This window comes from Aspergillus karnatakaensis (genome assembly GCF_047715665.1).
Source record: "Aspergillus karnatakaensis strain CBS 102800 unplaced genomic scaffold BJY04scaffold_64, whole genome shotgun sequence".
NCBI lineage: Eukaryota > Fungi > Ascomycota > Eurotiomycetes > Eurotiales > Aspergillaceae > Aspergillus > Aspergillus karnatakaensis.
This window is the reverse complement of record NW_027395776.1, coordinates 61297-74344: the sequence shown is the minus strand read 5'-3', so window position 1 is coordinate 74344 and position 13048 is coordinate 61297. Positions and strand designations below refer to the sequence as shown.

Genomic DNA, 13048 nt, shown 5'->3' with positions numbered 1-13048 from the left:
TAAGCCGCATCTGAAGGCGGTGGTGGCTGCCCGGGCTGCCCGGCTCTCCACACTGCACACCAATTCTCCTCCTTCAAGTCCACTTCACGATTTTTCCATTTTTTCCTGCCTCGTGGTCTTTTCTGGTCAGTCTGCTGGTTGTTGGGTGCGTCTGTTCATTCTCGCCATCCATGTAATGGTGCTATGACATATACTATGTATCTTTCCCGAACATAGAGCATTATGGAATGGCTCAACACGCCAACCTGGCAATTCCCTTCGGGATCCTCGCCGACAGCTCCCACAACTTCCACAGACTTTGAAACAGCTCAGAACCCTGCAGACTCTCAGCAGGCTGAGGATCTTGGTGCACCTCCTGAGTCCCCTTCTGAGGCCCCCGAAAGACACTATCCGAATCGTACATGTCGCATCTGTCTGGAGTCGGTGCCTCCGACGTTCGTTCCTCCATCAGAGCATGTGCCTGGCTTCCTTCAACGCGGGCCACGAGTCATATACGAATCGTCAGAGACCGAGCTTGGTCGCCTCCTTCGGCCTTGCAAGTGCAAAGGTTCCTCTCGCTTTGTTCATGAGGGTTGTCTTCAGACCTGGCGACACGCCGACCCTGGCTATGGCAGGAGAAATTACTATAATTGCCCGACATGCGGCTTTCAGTACCGATTGGAGCGCCTTAATTGGGCCCGCTGGATCAGTAGCACTCTCACCCAGCTTCTCTTAACTTGCATCATCTTAATCCTGGCCGTCTTCTTACTTGGTTTCATTGCTGACCCTATCATTAACCTCTACGTTGATCCAATCGACACGATCTATCACGCGGACTATTGGGATAGCAATAGCCTTTCTGCCGACAGGAAAGCTGCTTGGTTTGAGCACTTCTTGAAAGGGTTTGCATCGCTGGGGCTGCTGTCATTCATCCAGGTTGTTTACGGCCTCTCACCTTTACGTTTGTTCAACGTACGGTCTTCTACAATCGTCCGTGGTGGTCGCGGCAACACCGGCAGGGACAGGGTTTCTTCCCTCAGCTGGATCGTAATAGTGTTAGGTATCGGCGGTTTTCTCTGGGTATGTCTCCTGCACCATCTTGTCAACAATTGCTAACCATCCCCAGGCCGTGTACAAAGGCGTAAGGGCTTGGAGCCGCAGGACGTTGCAAAAAGTGGGTGAGCGTGTAATGGACGTTCCTCTGCCTGACGACGATGACGACGGGGATGGTGCTGATGAAGCCAACCAACGGGCGAAGACTGAGTAGGTTGTGGATGTCTGTTTCGCTGCTGGTTGCTAGTCGCTGGTGGTCTGGTATGATACAATCCTGTACATCCTTGACACGCACAATCTTAAGTTGTCACGCTCTTCTCAATGGTGTGCCAATTAGTCAACGTGCGAATAACGACACAGGCCTTCTCAACCTTAAGGTTATCTGGGAAGCAGACTAGTACTGGTAGGAACGTTTTGTTCTCTCCGGTTCCCCTGCTTCATCAAACCAGACGAACTTTGAGGGACGGTCGAACTGCATTTTGTTATGTATATTCCGGCGCTCTTATTCAGTGGGCGTTTTCGAATCAGGTGCGGTACATCCATATTAAATAGTCAAGTCGATAGCTCTGAATAATATCATTCCATTCAGAATCATCCAAGAGTGAGAAGTAAAGCCATGCTTGTGTCAACAGTTCGACCTGACCTTTCCCGTGGAGCCCTATCTACCCCCGACCCATCTCTGCCCATTGTTGCTTCCAGCATAATCATCCGGCTCAAGCTTCGGCTTTTGAATACTGTCAGCGTCTCCCGAGCTCGGTCCTCACTTTCATTTGCCTCTATCAAAGAGCTGTCTTCAGTCTGAACACAACTTACGTCACCAGTGCTGGCATTTCTAGTCAGAGTCACTTTATGTCACTGAGCCAGGCTTTGGAAGATGATATTGCGCGCTTTATCAGCAAGCAAATGCAGGAGGCTCCACTCTTGTTCTATCTTGCTGCATAATAGAGCGGCTGCTCAAGGACTTTCACTCTGGTTCACGCTTATTGGCGGATATAGGCTTTATGTCCATAATCTGCCTACAGTGTTACTGTTCTCTATGTTAAACACACAAGTACTTTTTTCAAAGGTTGTCTCTGATTCCAGGCTGATGCTTCAATCTGCGCACTTTATCTTGATTAACAGTGAATGGGATATTAGTCCTTAGAAAGCTCGAGAATTCTGCCTGGTACTTATAAAGATGTCTCTCACACTGGTCGCCTCTTTCTCTTCCCAACACCTCTTCTCCTGTTGAACTTGTTGAGCAACAGCTTTTTTGACCTTCTATCTTTGCGATCCACCCATCTTGACACACTTTGAGCAATCTATTTCTCTCTCCTTTCCTTCAAACCCTTGCTCCGATTCTTCCCTTCATGCTGAATCATAGCTCGATGAGCCCAGCTGCACCCAACTCTTCCAGAAGACCCTCCTTTCGTAGGGCCGTGGCTCGAATGGCTTCCGGAAGTCGTGGAGCTGGCTTCGGTGCCTACATCAACCTCAGACGCTTGTCTCAACCGCGGCAGCACCAAGCCTATGTTGAAGACGAAGTCGAGTCTGAGAGGGGTCAGCCTGCAGTCCACCGAACTCAGGTTTCCATCGACACTCCTGAAGAGACAGGCGTTGAGGCCATGATGGCAGAAGCCGCTCGCACTCCTTTTTCTAGCTCTCGTGCGCAGACCGAAGTAGGAGACGTTCGTGGGCTTGGGCGGGTTTCTCCTGCTGGTGTCAGGTCTCGTTCCTCGACCGTTTCGACCGAACCTTTCCCTGACTTCGATCCGTCTAATGTCGAGGAGCCTTCCGGGACGTATAGAGCACAAGAGGAAGCGTATGAGCAGGCTCTCTCAAGGGTGGCTAGTGAGATGCATGGCACTGGGCCCAACCAGACTAGCCTCACTGCACTCCACCAACCTGTTCCCTTGTTCGAAAACGACAGCTCTGGTATCCCTCATCGACCGTCCGTGATTGTGTTGGATGGCGTTCAACCTTGCGAAGCAGAAACGCATCACGACCACTTCTGTCACGAGCATGAGGCTCGTAAAGGTGCTGCGCATATTCAAGTTCTCGACATTCTTCGCCTGAAGGAAGACCTTCCTGCGCCGGCTAGAAGCGATTTCACGGACATCACAGCCATGGTCATTGATATCGAGTACGTTTTGTTCCGTGCGAACAATTTCCCAGCCGACCCTCTCTCGCTTCTCTCTGAGGACGATCTAAAGAGAGTCCGCGAGCTCGCATCCTTGATCACCAGGCTCCTCTCAGGCATTGCCAAAGGAATCAAAGAGGCCAAGCAGAGCGCCGACAGGGCTCGTAACTTCATATCACGGCTGGCAACAGAGTCAGGTCTTCCAGTGCGTCGCCGCTTCGAGCGGATGGCTAAACTCGTTATACAGTAAGTCTTCCGTCTCATAACACATTAAAGGTAGCAAGAACTAACCTCCCAAAGGCCCTATAGATTTCTCAGCCGCGAGCACTCCACGGAGCAGAACCTGTTCGAGCTGTTCCAGCACTTCTTCGAGGTATATTTTTACGATGACTTCCATATCATCTACAACAACTTCCTTGTCGAACACCAACCCAACGTCCCCTACCGGCTTCGCCACTTCTCGCTTCTGATGAATGAGGCAAGCGACATTCTTGTGGCGGTCGTTGCGGACTACAAAGAGCTCTGTGAGATCTATCGGCAGGTCGGGAATCAGCCTGCCTTTCCAGAGCTGTCCGTAGAGCCGCACACAATTTTCGATGCTCTAATGGATCTTCGTGAGCCTCTGCCTGGAGCTCAGTGGCAGCTGCGAGAACGCAATCCTCAGTCTCATAATGTGCCTGTCCCGCAGCATCTCGGCCTTCAGACTCACCAGCAGAGCAACACCAGTGCAGCGACTTACCACACCGAATCACAAACTCCTTCTCAGCCGCGGGCTCCTCAGGGCTACCCTCGGATTCTGTATCCCCGCTCTCCATATCCTCAGCGTGCCGACCTCGACCGCTCTACTGCAAACAGCTCTCGTACTGAAGGCAGGGCTATGGCGAGCTTATTGTCCATGACTGAAAACCATCGTCCACTCCCCTCATATTCGTCCCATACCGTGAGCGCTCGAAGCCTTGACCCTTTCGCTGGCCAGGTTCAGTCGGAGGAAGCTCCTCTTCATTCCCAGACTGAGTACGAACCGACCGAATACATGGACAGCTTCGAAGTTGCAGCCCACTTTGCTGGCGCCGAAGGGAATACTCCTGTTTTCACCAACCGCTTCCAGGGTATCAGACATGTCGACGAGCCTCCCTCCTACGACAGTCATGCTTTCACAACTGCGCGCTCGCAGCCGCACAACGAGATAGGCAACACAGCGCGGGGCCCTGAGCGTTCGTACGCCAACGATTCGTTCATGACTGCCCACTCCCAGCCTCTCGATCAGATGAACACAGAGGAAGATCTTCAGCGATCCCGGATTCTTCGGCAGCCGCCATCATATGTCAACCAAATTCGCACTCGCAACACCTCTACCAACCGTGAGGAGGATATCTTGCCCAGTTACTCTGAGGCGGCCGGCGCGCAGCTCCTTCACGATCTTGACGTCGATGCCTCCTTGGCCCAGCACCAGCGCCACACTGAGATGGGCCTCCTTCAGTCATTCTACCCGTATCCGTGCCAGACGAACCACCTCGTGCTTCAATCTCACCCGAGCATTGACCCCAATGACATTGAGGGCGACATCATAGACTTGAACCCTCACTTCCGGGCTGCGATCTTTGGCCGTCCTGATACTCAAGGCAGCACATCAACTCATCCCATCTTCTCCTCAACCCTTCCCCGCATCCGAACCCACGGCCACTCCAATGACCAGTCGCCTCAGTCTCGCTTCACCCACGGCCACACCCTCGCTCTTGCACCCCGCGATACCCGCACCACCTCAACCGCCCGCATGCAGGCATTCTCGGACTTCCTCAACACCCGTCCTCGCGTGCTTCACGAGGCTGCCTACCTCCCTCCCTTCCCAGAGTACGGCGCTCAAAGCAGCCAGCAGACCGAGATAATCAACACTACTCGTCCCCAGGTGAACAGCAACGGCAACGGCAACGGCAACGGCAACAACAACAACAACGCTCGTCCCCTTCCTCCCCTCCCTACCCGCCCAACCACCTCTCGTGGCCCTAGCAGTGCACAGCAAGGTCATCTCACCATCGAGCACGCGCCTTTGCTTCTTCGCCCTCCGATTCGTCCTTCCACGGCTCGTGGCCAGCGGCCCCGCCCGCCTTCGCCTTATCCGTTTGTGTTTGGACCTGGAAGTAGCAGCGGCTGCGGCAGTGGCAATGCAAACAACGGCGGCAGTGGAACTAATCATCGCAACTCTCCCCGTCGCTAGCGGCAAGCAAGTCGAAATCGAAATGACAGTGACTCGAAATCAAGGCGGAATTGAATTGATGTCCTTCATTCCTGAGCCTAAGCGAGCTTGTGTTGTTAGAGTCGGATCGGATCATCTACAGAGGAACTTTGCTCTCACTTACTATCTCGACATGCTGGGAAGCAAACACGGACTGAGGCCACGGCCGCAGCTGCAGCTGCAGCCGCAGCCGTGTTGACGTGAGATAATTTGAGATAAGATGAGATGCAGAGGAAGTGAAAGGAAATGGGATAGAAAGGGAGAAATGAAAAAAAAAAACACAAAGCACAACAATAAAAAAAGGAGGAAAAAGGCAAACCCCCACAGGAAAAAAACACAGGCTTACCACATACAACGCCGAGAAATAACACACCAAACAGGAGAATTGCACGGAAGGTCTCGGCATGCAGTGACACGGATTCCACCATGTATCTAGTTTGTTCAGGGCTATTCACGCCTTGTCTTTGATAGTACAGAGGTTATCGCATCACTTCTACTATAAGTGAATGGGATAGAATCATGTTGTGACGAAGCTAACTAGATCATCCAATTCATACTTTGCTACTCAATCTTACTCCATTCTTCTCTTTCTAGTAGGCTAAAGTAAGCTAAGAAGAAGTAGGCGCACTCGAATCCTTGTACTCCGCCAACTTGAATAGCTTCTTTGCATTCTCCCTTCCAATCTTAACCTTGTCAATGAGATTCAGCTCCGCAGCATCAAACCAGTCACAGGCATCCCCGAATGTCTCAAACGGATAATCGATCGAGAACAGAATTCGATCCGAGCCAACCTCGTTCATGCAAAAGTTTAACGTATTCGTCGAAAAATGGCCGGACGTCGTAATCCAAATGTTATCTGCAAAGTATTCCCGGATCGTCCTCTTGCACGTCTCTGCAAGACCCAGCGCCTTCTTCCGGTCCTCGAACCAGTGGTTTATCCGCCACATGTCGAAGGGAATGTGCTCGCCTAGATGGCCCAGGATGATCTGGAGCTTTGGGTGGCGGTCAAAGACGCCGTTGGTGACCATGCCGAGGACGTGGAGGGAGACACCCTGCGCGAAGGAGAGGGGTGGGCCGACGAGCCATTTGCGGTCTGCCCAGAGCTTGTCGTAAATTGTACCGGTGGGGTTGCGTGGGTGGAGGTAGAGAGGAACGTCGAGGTCTGTGACGGTTTGCCAGAAGATGTCCCAGGAAGCGTTGTCGTAGAAGATCATGTCGTCGCCGTCGGAGCCAGCTCGTTGGGTATCGTTGACAAGGGCGCCCTTGAAGCCGTATTTCTCGACACAGCGGCGAAGCTCGGTGGCGGCTTCTTGGGGGTTGTGCATTGATAGTGTGCTATACGAATACTTGTTAGTTCGACCCTCGAAGGTCTAAGGGCTTGTAAGGGTTGACGCACGCAAAAGCTCCCAAGCGGTCGGGCTTGTCCTTGATCTGGTCCGCAATGTAGTCGTTGATCTCAACCGCTAGGGCCTGTGCCTCAGCGGGATCCCAGATATCCTGAACACCTGGTGCGGTGTACGATAGGATCTGATAGCCGACGCCATATTTATCTGCGAAGTCGATGCGAATCTTGTTGATGTCTGTGATTTCCTTGACGTGGGTTTCTGGGTCCGTAGAGAACAGCGAAGCCCACCAGCGAGTCTTCTCCTCGAAACGGGGGAGGGCGAAAGCCTCTTCCAGAGCGATTTTACCGAGCATTGCGTTAATGTGAAGGGTGAACGAATACAAAGATGGAGGTTAAGTGAGGGGAAGACTGGGGAGGCATTATGACGTTTTATATGCCGGAGCGAGGGGAAGTCGGATCCGATCAGGGTAGGTGAGATAGGATGTTAAAAGTATATCGGAATGAAGCTTCAATACTGATGATAGTAGGAGAAATGGTAGAGTGTACGGAACGCCAGATCGGAAGTGTGCGGGCCGCCTCAGTGAGTGCTTCATCCGCAGCAAAAGACAGCCTGAGCCAGCCAGCCAGCCTTCCCCGCATCGCAGATCTGGGGTCCGGTCCTCCATTCGTTATCCACTTTCCTAGCGTCTCTCTCTCCCTGAGTGAGGTCTGTTTACCAAATTACCTACTGCAGATGGTTGAATCTTCAGGTTCTTGGGTTGCCCTTTATTGCCATTTCTCCCACTCTTGAAACTGCCTGATGTGAACGCAGAAAAATGAATAAGCCAATACGCCCCGACCTGCAGACTTGCGATACTCTGGCCTTGAGCGGTCTGCACTCTGCACCCTGCACTCTCCATCTCCCTTCCACAACTCCTTCTTTGTCTCACACAAACCATCAAGATGAGGTTATTATTAGCGATCTTGCTCTTTGTGCCTGATATGATCTGCTTCTCTGAAATGTTTGGGCCAAGTTCTGCCCTGTCGAGTCCGAGTACACCCTCCTCCACAGCCCGGGCCCCATCCGGCTGAAGATGCTCCTTCGCCCCAAGAACATCGTCATTGGGCAAAACACGAATCTTACGGCCTCGTCAAGTGCATTCTGCTGCACTCCTCCAATCACAGCATGTCGACGATCGCTGAACACAGGGCTGCCACCAAGAAACGGTTCATGAGCGAGTCTCGGTCAGGAGTCCTCATTTCCCTCGTGCCTCCCAGCCTATTCCGGGCGCTGACAACTTGCACATAATAATTCCTGCGTGTCCCAGTGACTCTTCATAGAATGCTTCCTCTCCATGTCTCACTGACAAGCTCCTCTGATCTTCCTTATCGTTCTTTGTCCTGCACTTCATCGATCCTGAATTAGCTCCACGTGGGAAGGCGTTCCCCTTTGTCTGCTAGCAGGACGCGGGACCGAATCAGAGCACTGCCCTCTCAGTAACTTCTTGGAAGGCCGTTTTCAGTGTATTCGCGGGCCTGATATTCTTTGTGGATTACCCCTGGAGCTGTCAGTTTCATGTTCATCGTGGCGTTTGTTTCCCATCTGTTGTCGCTTTCGATGAGATCGGCGTCCACGGGTTGCAATCTCCGCGTTTGGCCTTGATCTGACGTTGCCAATGTGTTTGGGGGCCATTGGCGGAGGCCCTGTTTTCCTGATATAGCTCGCTCGGCCTTGCGCTCCGTCATTTCCTCAACGTCAAACAATTTTATCGAACACCCTCGCATATGCAAGCGAAAAATACTTCAGGCCCTTTGGGCAACCTTGGCATGCAACCTCAAACCGAGAACCTAGAGTATGCGACGGACAGGAAGGATAGCTTTGTGCCTCAGCGCGCATTTGGAACTGCGGCGGAACGCGCTCGACGGAACCTGAATGCGAAACTGGCAAACCCGCTTGCTGGGTACACACAGCAAGAACTCCGCAGACAAGGGATCAATTTTGCTATAACACATCAAATTGGCGATGAGGAGGATATACGCGCCTTTGCGATTGGAGCGATGCTGGCGCAAGCACCAGAAAAGTTCGAGGGCGTCCCTGGCCTGACAGCTAAAGAACTCGAGGTTCTGCGACATGAGTTTGAGCACCGTTGGTCACAGCCATGGACAATGTATCTGGTGATTATTTTGTGCTCGTTATCAGCTGCTGTACAGGGAATGGGTAAGCTATTGGTCCCTCTGTATTTGCTCCAAAGCTAATGACTCTTGGTCTAGATGAAACGGTTGTCAACGGCGCACAGATCTTCTACAAGCATCAGTTCGGTATAGCGGATGAGACTATCTCAAGGCATAATTGGATATCTGGCCTCGTCAACGCTGCGCCATACCTATGTTGCGCAGTCATCGGTTGCTGGTTGACAGTGCCCTTCAACTCTTGGTTCGGTAGACGGGGAACTATATTCATTACTTGCATCTTCTCCGCCACGACATGTCTCTGGCAGGGCTTTGTCAATACCTGGTGGCACCTGTTCATTGCGCGGTTTGCCCTCGGCTTCGGCATTGGTCCAAAGTCCGCCACCGTGCCCGTCTACGCTGCCGAAACAGCTCCTCCAGCCATTCGTGGTGCGCTCGTAATGCAGTGGCAAATGTGGACCGCATTCGGTATTATGTTCGGTGAGTCTGGTGGTGTTGAGAAATGGGTTGGGCTAATTTGAGTAGGTTATGCTGCCGACCTGGCTTTTTATCAAGTTCCAGATATGTCAGGAATCGTGGGTCTCAACTGGCGTCTGATGCTGGCTTCGGCCTTATTTCCGGCAGTTCTTGTCTGCTGCTTCGTGTTTACATGTCCAGAGTCGCCTCGTTGGTACATGTCTCGAAATCGATATGACCGAGCATACCAGTCGATGTGCAGCTTGCGCTTCAATAAGGTGCAAGCTGCGCGGGATATGTACTACATGTACACATTGCTGGAAGCCGAAAACTCAATGAAGCTAGGGCAGAACAAGCTACTGGAATTGATCAACGTGCCTCGTAACCGTCGTGCCATGCTTGCATCAGAAATCGTCATGTTCATGCAGCAGGTGTGTACAGTCCAAGATGTGTTGGAAACGACTAACTCGTCTAGTTTTGCGGCGTGAATGTGATTGCGTACTACTCGTCAGAAATCTTCTTACAGACTGCTAGCGAACACTCCAAGTTAACAGTCTCCAACCAACGGAAAGCCCTTACAGCCTCGCTTGGATGGGGTCTCATCAATTGGCTTTTTGCAATACCAGCTGTGAGTCAAGACCATACATGATTAGCCGCCCTGAGCTGACCTTGTATCTTTTATCAGGTATATACGATCGATACCTCCGGTCGCCGAAACCTCCTTCTGAGCACATTTCCCTTGATGGCACTCTCTATGTTCTTCACCGGCTTCAGCTTCTGGATACCCGAAGGTACAGGAAACAACGCTCGCCTTGGGTGCACGGCGTTAGGGACATACTTGTTCGGCGTGTTCTACTCTGTTGGCGAAGGCCCTGTCCCCTTCACATACTCCGCCGAGGCATACCCGCTATACGTCCGTTCATACGGCATGGCGTTAGCCACTGCGACAACGTGGCTATTCAACTTCGTACTAGCCATCACCTGGCCGTCCCTGCGCATCGCTTTTACTGACCAGGGCGCATTCAGCTGGTACGCCGGTTGGTGCATCGTGGGCTGGTGGCTGATTCTCATGTTCATGCCCGAGACAAAGGGTAAAACTCTTGAGGAACTAGATCAGGTATTTTCGGTCTCAACACGGTTCCATGCGAAGTATGGCCTGCGTCAAATCCCATATTTCTTCAAGAGGCATATCCTCCGGCAGCCGGTGCAACCGGAGATACTGTATGAGCGGGATGATTCTAGTACGAATCTGGCGGATATGGGATTTAACACGGTTTGATGAGAGTTATGGCATGATTATGAAGATATGAGAAATGTATATACCCGTTATGTATCATAGATTCATTATGACTGATGATATTGCGAGACTACCTGTATATTCAGGAATCGAGTAGCTGGGTCCTGTTCTCCAATTAGATTGGTCACTTATGGGTCAGAAACGCAATCATGAGATGGAATAGCCAATTCAGACAGCAGTTGGAACGATTGTGAATCCGCATAGAGAGCTCAGAACAGGTCTGTGTGAAATCTTGCTTCATCATTTGGCCGGGCGATGGAAAGGAAGCTGCCGCCTACCTTTTACCGGTACAAAGGACTCCCGATCTCAAATGCGCAGCACTCCATCGGCATTATTGCCATTTGATGTCGAAAATTCAGAGAACCATGGAGAATGGAAAGGGGAAAATATCAACATCGCCGCGCCGCCACGCTAACCCCTCCGCCCGTCCTCAAACCCGCTACCGTAACCGATCCAATCGGAGCAAATTATCTCCGCTGCAGTCATTCTAGATTTTTTTTTTTGATAGACCAGGTACCAATTTTCAGGTTCAGTTTGGGTTTTCAGGATTCGCAAACTCCTGATAACGCTTCTTTGTTCTTCTGTGAGTACTTCCACTGTTCATATTTTGTGAGAGAAGTGCCATTGAGTGTGTTCTTGAGGTGTGAGTTGGGAGGCAGTTTTTGGCTATTCCCCGCGCTTCAGCCTTGACGTTGATGATGATTTTGAGGGTCGATACTAATCATTTGTTTCTTCTGTACAGATAACGACTCCCTTCATCCAATTATCCCGGATACTCATATAAACCGCCACAATGGCCGACGTCTCCGAAGTCCAGAGCGAACAGCAGCAACAAAGTGTGTAGGACCCAAACAAACACCCTGCGTTTCCTTTCCTCCGTTTGCGCTGCAATTCCACTCCAATTGGATCTTTTCTAAGCCAAATTTCAAATATCACTGTCAAATTGACACATCACTAACGTTCTCTCATATAGCCCCCCAAAAGCCGCAATACACAAATGGAGTCCGAACCACAGGCCGCGCATTCAACTCCCCGAACTGGCGCGTGAAGCGAGACGAGAGCCCTTCACAAAGCCCCAGCCGAGACCAGACTTCGAGCCAAAATGCAGAATCACCAGCATCCAGACCTCGCACAAACGGCTTCGGACGCACGGGAGGCAATGTTGTTCCGCAGGCTATCTCGGAGGGACGCAGGCTCTATGTCGGGAACATGCCATACACGGCAAAGCAAGAAGATGTGCAAGCGCTTTTTGAGAAGGGAGGATTTACTGTGTATGTTTTAGCTACATCTTTCGTCCCGGTTTCACAGGCTTCCCTTCCGCAGAGGAATATGCGGAACAAGAGCGAAGAAAACTAACAAACCGACCGATCAGCTCCCGCATCGACATCGCAATCGATCCCTTCTCCGGCCGCAATCCCTCCTACTGCTTCGTCGACCTCGAAACAAAAGAGCTCGCCGAGCGCGCAATGACCGAGCTCGACGGCGGCGACCTCCTTGGCCGCCCCGTGAAAATCAAGCCCGGGATCGTGAAAAGCGCGAGCGAGCGCCAGCAGCAGCAGCAGCAACGGACATCACTCGGCGGTGCTGGCGCTGAAAGCGCAACCTCAGGCTCGCCCAGGACAAGCAGGACATCACCATTCAACGCAGACCGATGGCGACGAGATGATAATGCGCCTGCAACGCCTTCGAAATCTAGCACCGGCGCAAACACCAACAGCACCCCCTCCGACCCGAGCAAACGGTTATACGTCGGTGGATTGCCCCGCTTGACGGATCAGGAGGCGCTGGCTATTAACATTACAAGCTTCTTCAAGGATTTCTCTGTGTATGTCATTCCGTCATGTCCTACTTCCTTCTTCGCAAGTCTCCTTCACACACCTCATCATCAGATACTAACAAGCCTGTCTATGAACAGCACAAATGTCTCCAAACTCTTCACCCCGCACCCCGCAAAGCGCTTCGACCCCGGCGACCACTACTACCTCTTCGTTGACTTCGCCACTGTCGAAGAAACCCAAAACGCTATGGCTGCGATGAACGGCGCTGAGGGGCCCTGGGGGTCGCCGATCCGCGTGCAGAGGGCGAGGGGCGAGACCTATACCAGCAATGGTACTGGAAATGGGAAGACGGAAGGCTCCGAGGAGAGGAGGCCTGCTGGGCGATGGGGGTCAAGTAGGGCTCCGGCTGCGGAGGGTGTTGTTGAGGCTTGAGGCTTGAATCATATTCACATTGATAATTATTCTGGAGAGGCACTATACCTGATGAAAATGATATAATGTGGCATGGCATGCATGTTTGGGTCTGGGTTGAATTTTGGGCAAAAAAAATAAAGTGTTATAATATAACTAGCATGGACATAGCAGGCACAGCATAGCAGCTATTGAGGGAAAATATTAA

General features: G+C 51.8%; 4 protein-coding genes across 4 annotated transcripts; 3 read left to right on the top strand and 1 right to left on the bottom strand.

The window, feature by feature from the left end:
* Positions 1-88: 88 nt before the first annotated feature.
* Positions 89-1633, top strand: BJY04DRAFT_199523 (E3 ubiquitin-protein ligase MARCH; the record flags this gene model as incomplete). Its single annotated transcript, XM_073712788.1, has 2 exons — positions 89-1059; positions 1106-1633. Coding segments are annotated over exons 1-2 (974 nt in total), but the record flags the coding sequence as incomplete, so codon positions are not given.
* An 826-nt stretch (positions 1634-2459) lies between these two features.
* Positions 2460-5366, top strand: BJY04DRAFT_222829 (uncharacterized protein; the record flags this gene model as incomplete). Its single annotated transcript, XM_073717510.1, has 2 exons — positions 2460-3397; positions 3452-5366. The coding sequence occupies 2 exons, from the start codon at positions 2460-2462 to the stop codon at positions 5364-5366; spliced, it is 2853 nt and encodes a 950-aa protein (XP_073566466.1).
* A 626-nt stretch (positions 5367-5992) lies between these two features.
* BJY04DRAFT_222828 (amidohydrolase family protein) lies at positions 5993-7082 on the bottom strand (the record flags this gene model as incomplete). The annotated part of the gene is made up of 2 exons (XM_073717509.1): positions 5993-6719; positions 6781-7082. 2 exons carry the CDS (start codon positions 7080-7082, stop codon positions 5993-5995), a joined length of 1029 nt encoding a protein of 342 aa, XP_073566465.1.
* Positions 7083-7941: 859 nt separating this feature from the next.
* BJY04DRAFT_231418 (uncharacterized protein) lies at positions 7942-13038 on the top strand. The gene is made up of 9 exons (XM_073719531.1): positions 7942-8926; positions 8980-9327; positions 9454-9785; positions 9830-9982; positions 10040-10558; positions 10815-10938; positions 11625-11922; positions 12024-12476; positions 12567-13038. Exons 1-9 carry the CDS (start codon positions 8494-8496, stop codon positions 12859-12861), a joined length of 2955 nt encoding a protein of 984 aa, XP_073566464.1. The 5' UTR covers positions 7942-8493; the 3' UTR covers positions 12862-13038.
* The last annotated feature ends 10 nt before the right edge of the window (positions 13039-13048 follow it).

What these genes read in the sequence shown, in the direction of transcription:
- BJY04DRAFT_231418 (XM_073719531.1), top strand. Translation starts at nt 8,494, where the DNA reads ATGCAAGCGAAAAATACTTCAGGCCCTTTGGGCAACCTTGGCATGCAA. An exon ending in AGCTGCTGTACAGGGAATGG is followed by an intron (nt 8,927 to 8,979) that starts GTAAGCTATTGG and finishes CTCTTGGTCTAG; the next exon opens with ATGAAACGGTTGTCAACGGC. An exon ending in TTCTTCAAGGATTTCTCTGT is followed by an intron (nt 12,477 to 12,566) that starts GTATGTCATTCC and finishes GTCTATGAACAG; the next exon opens with CACAAATGTCTCCAAACTCT.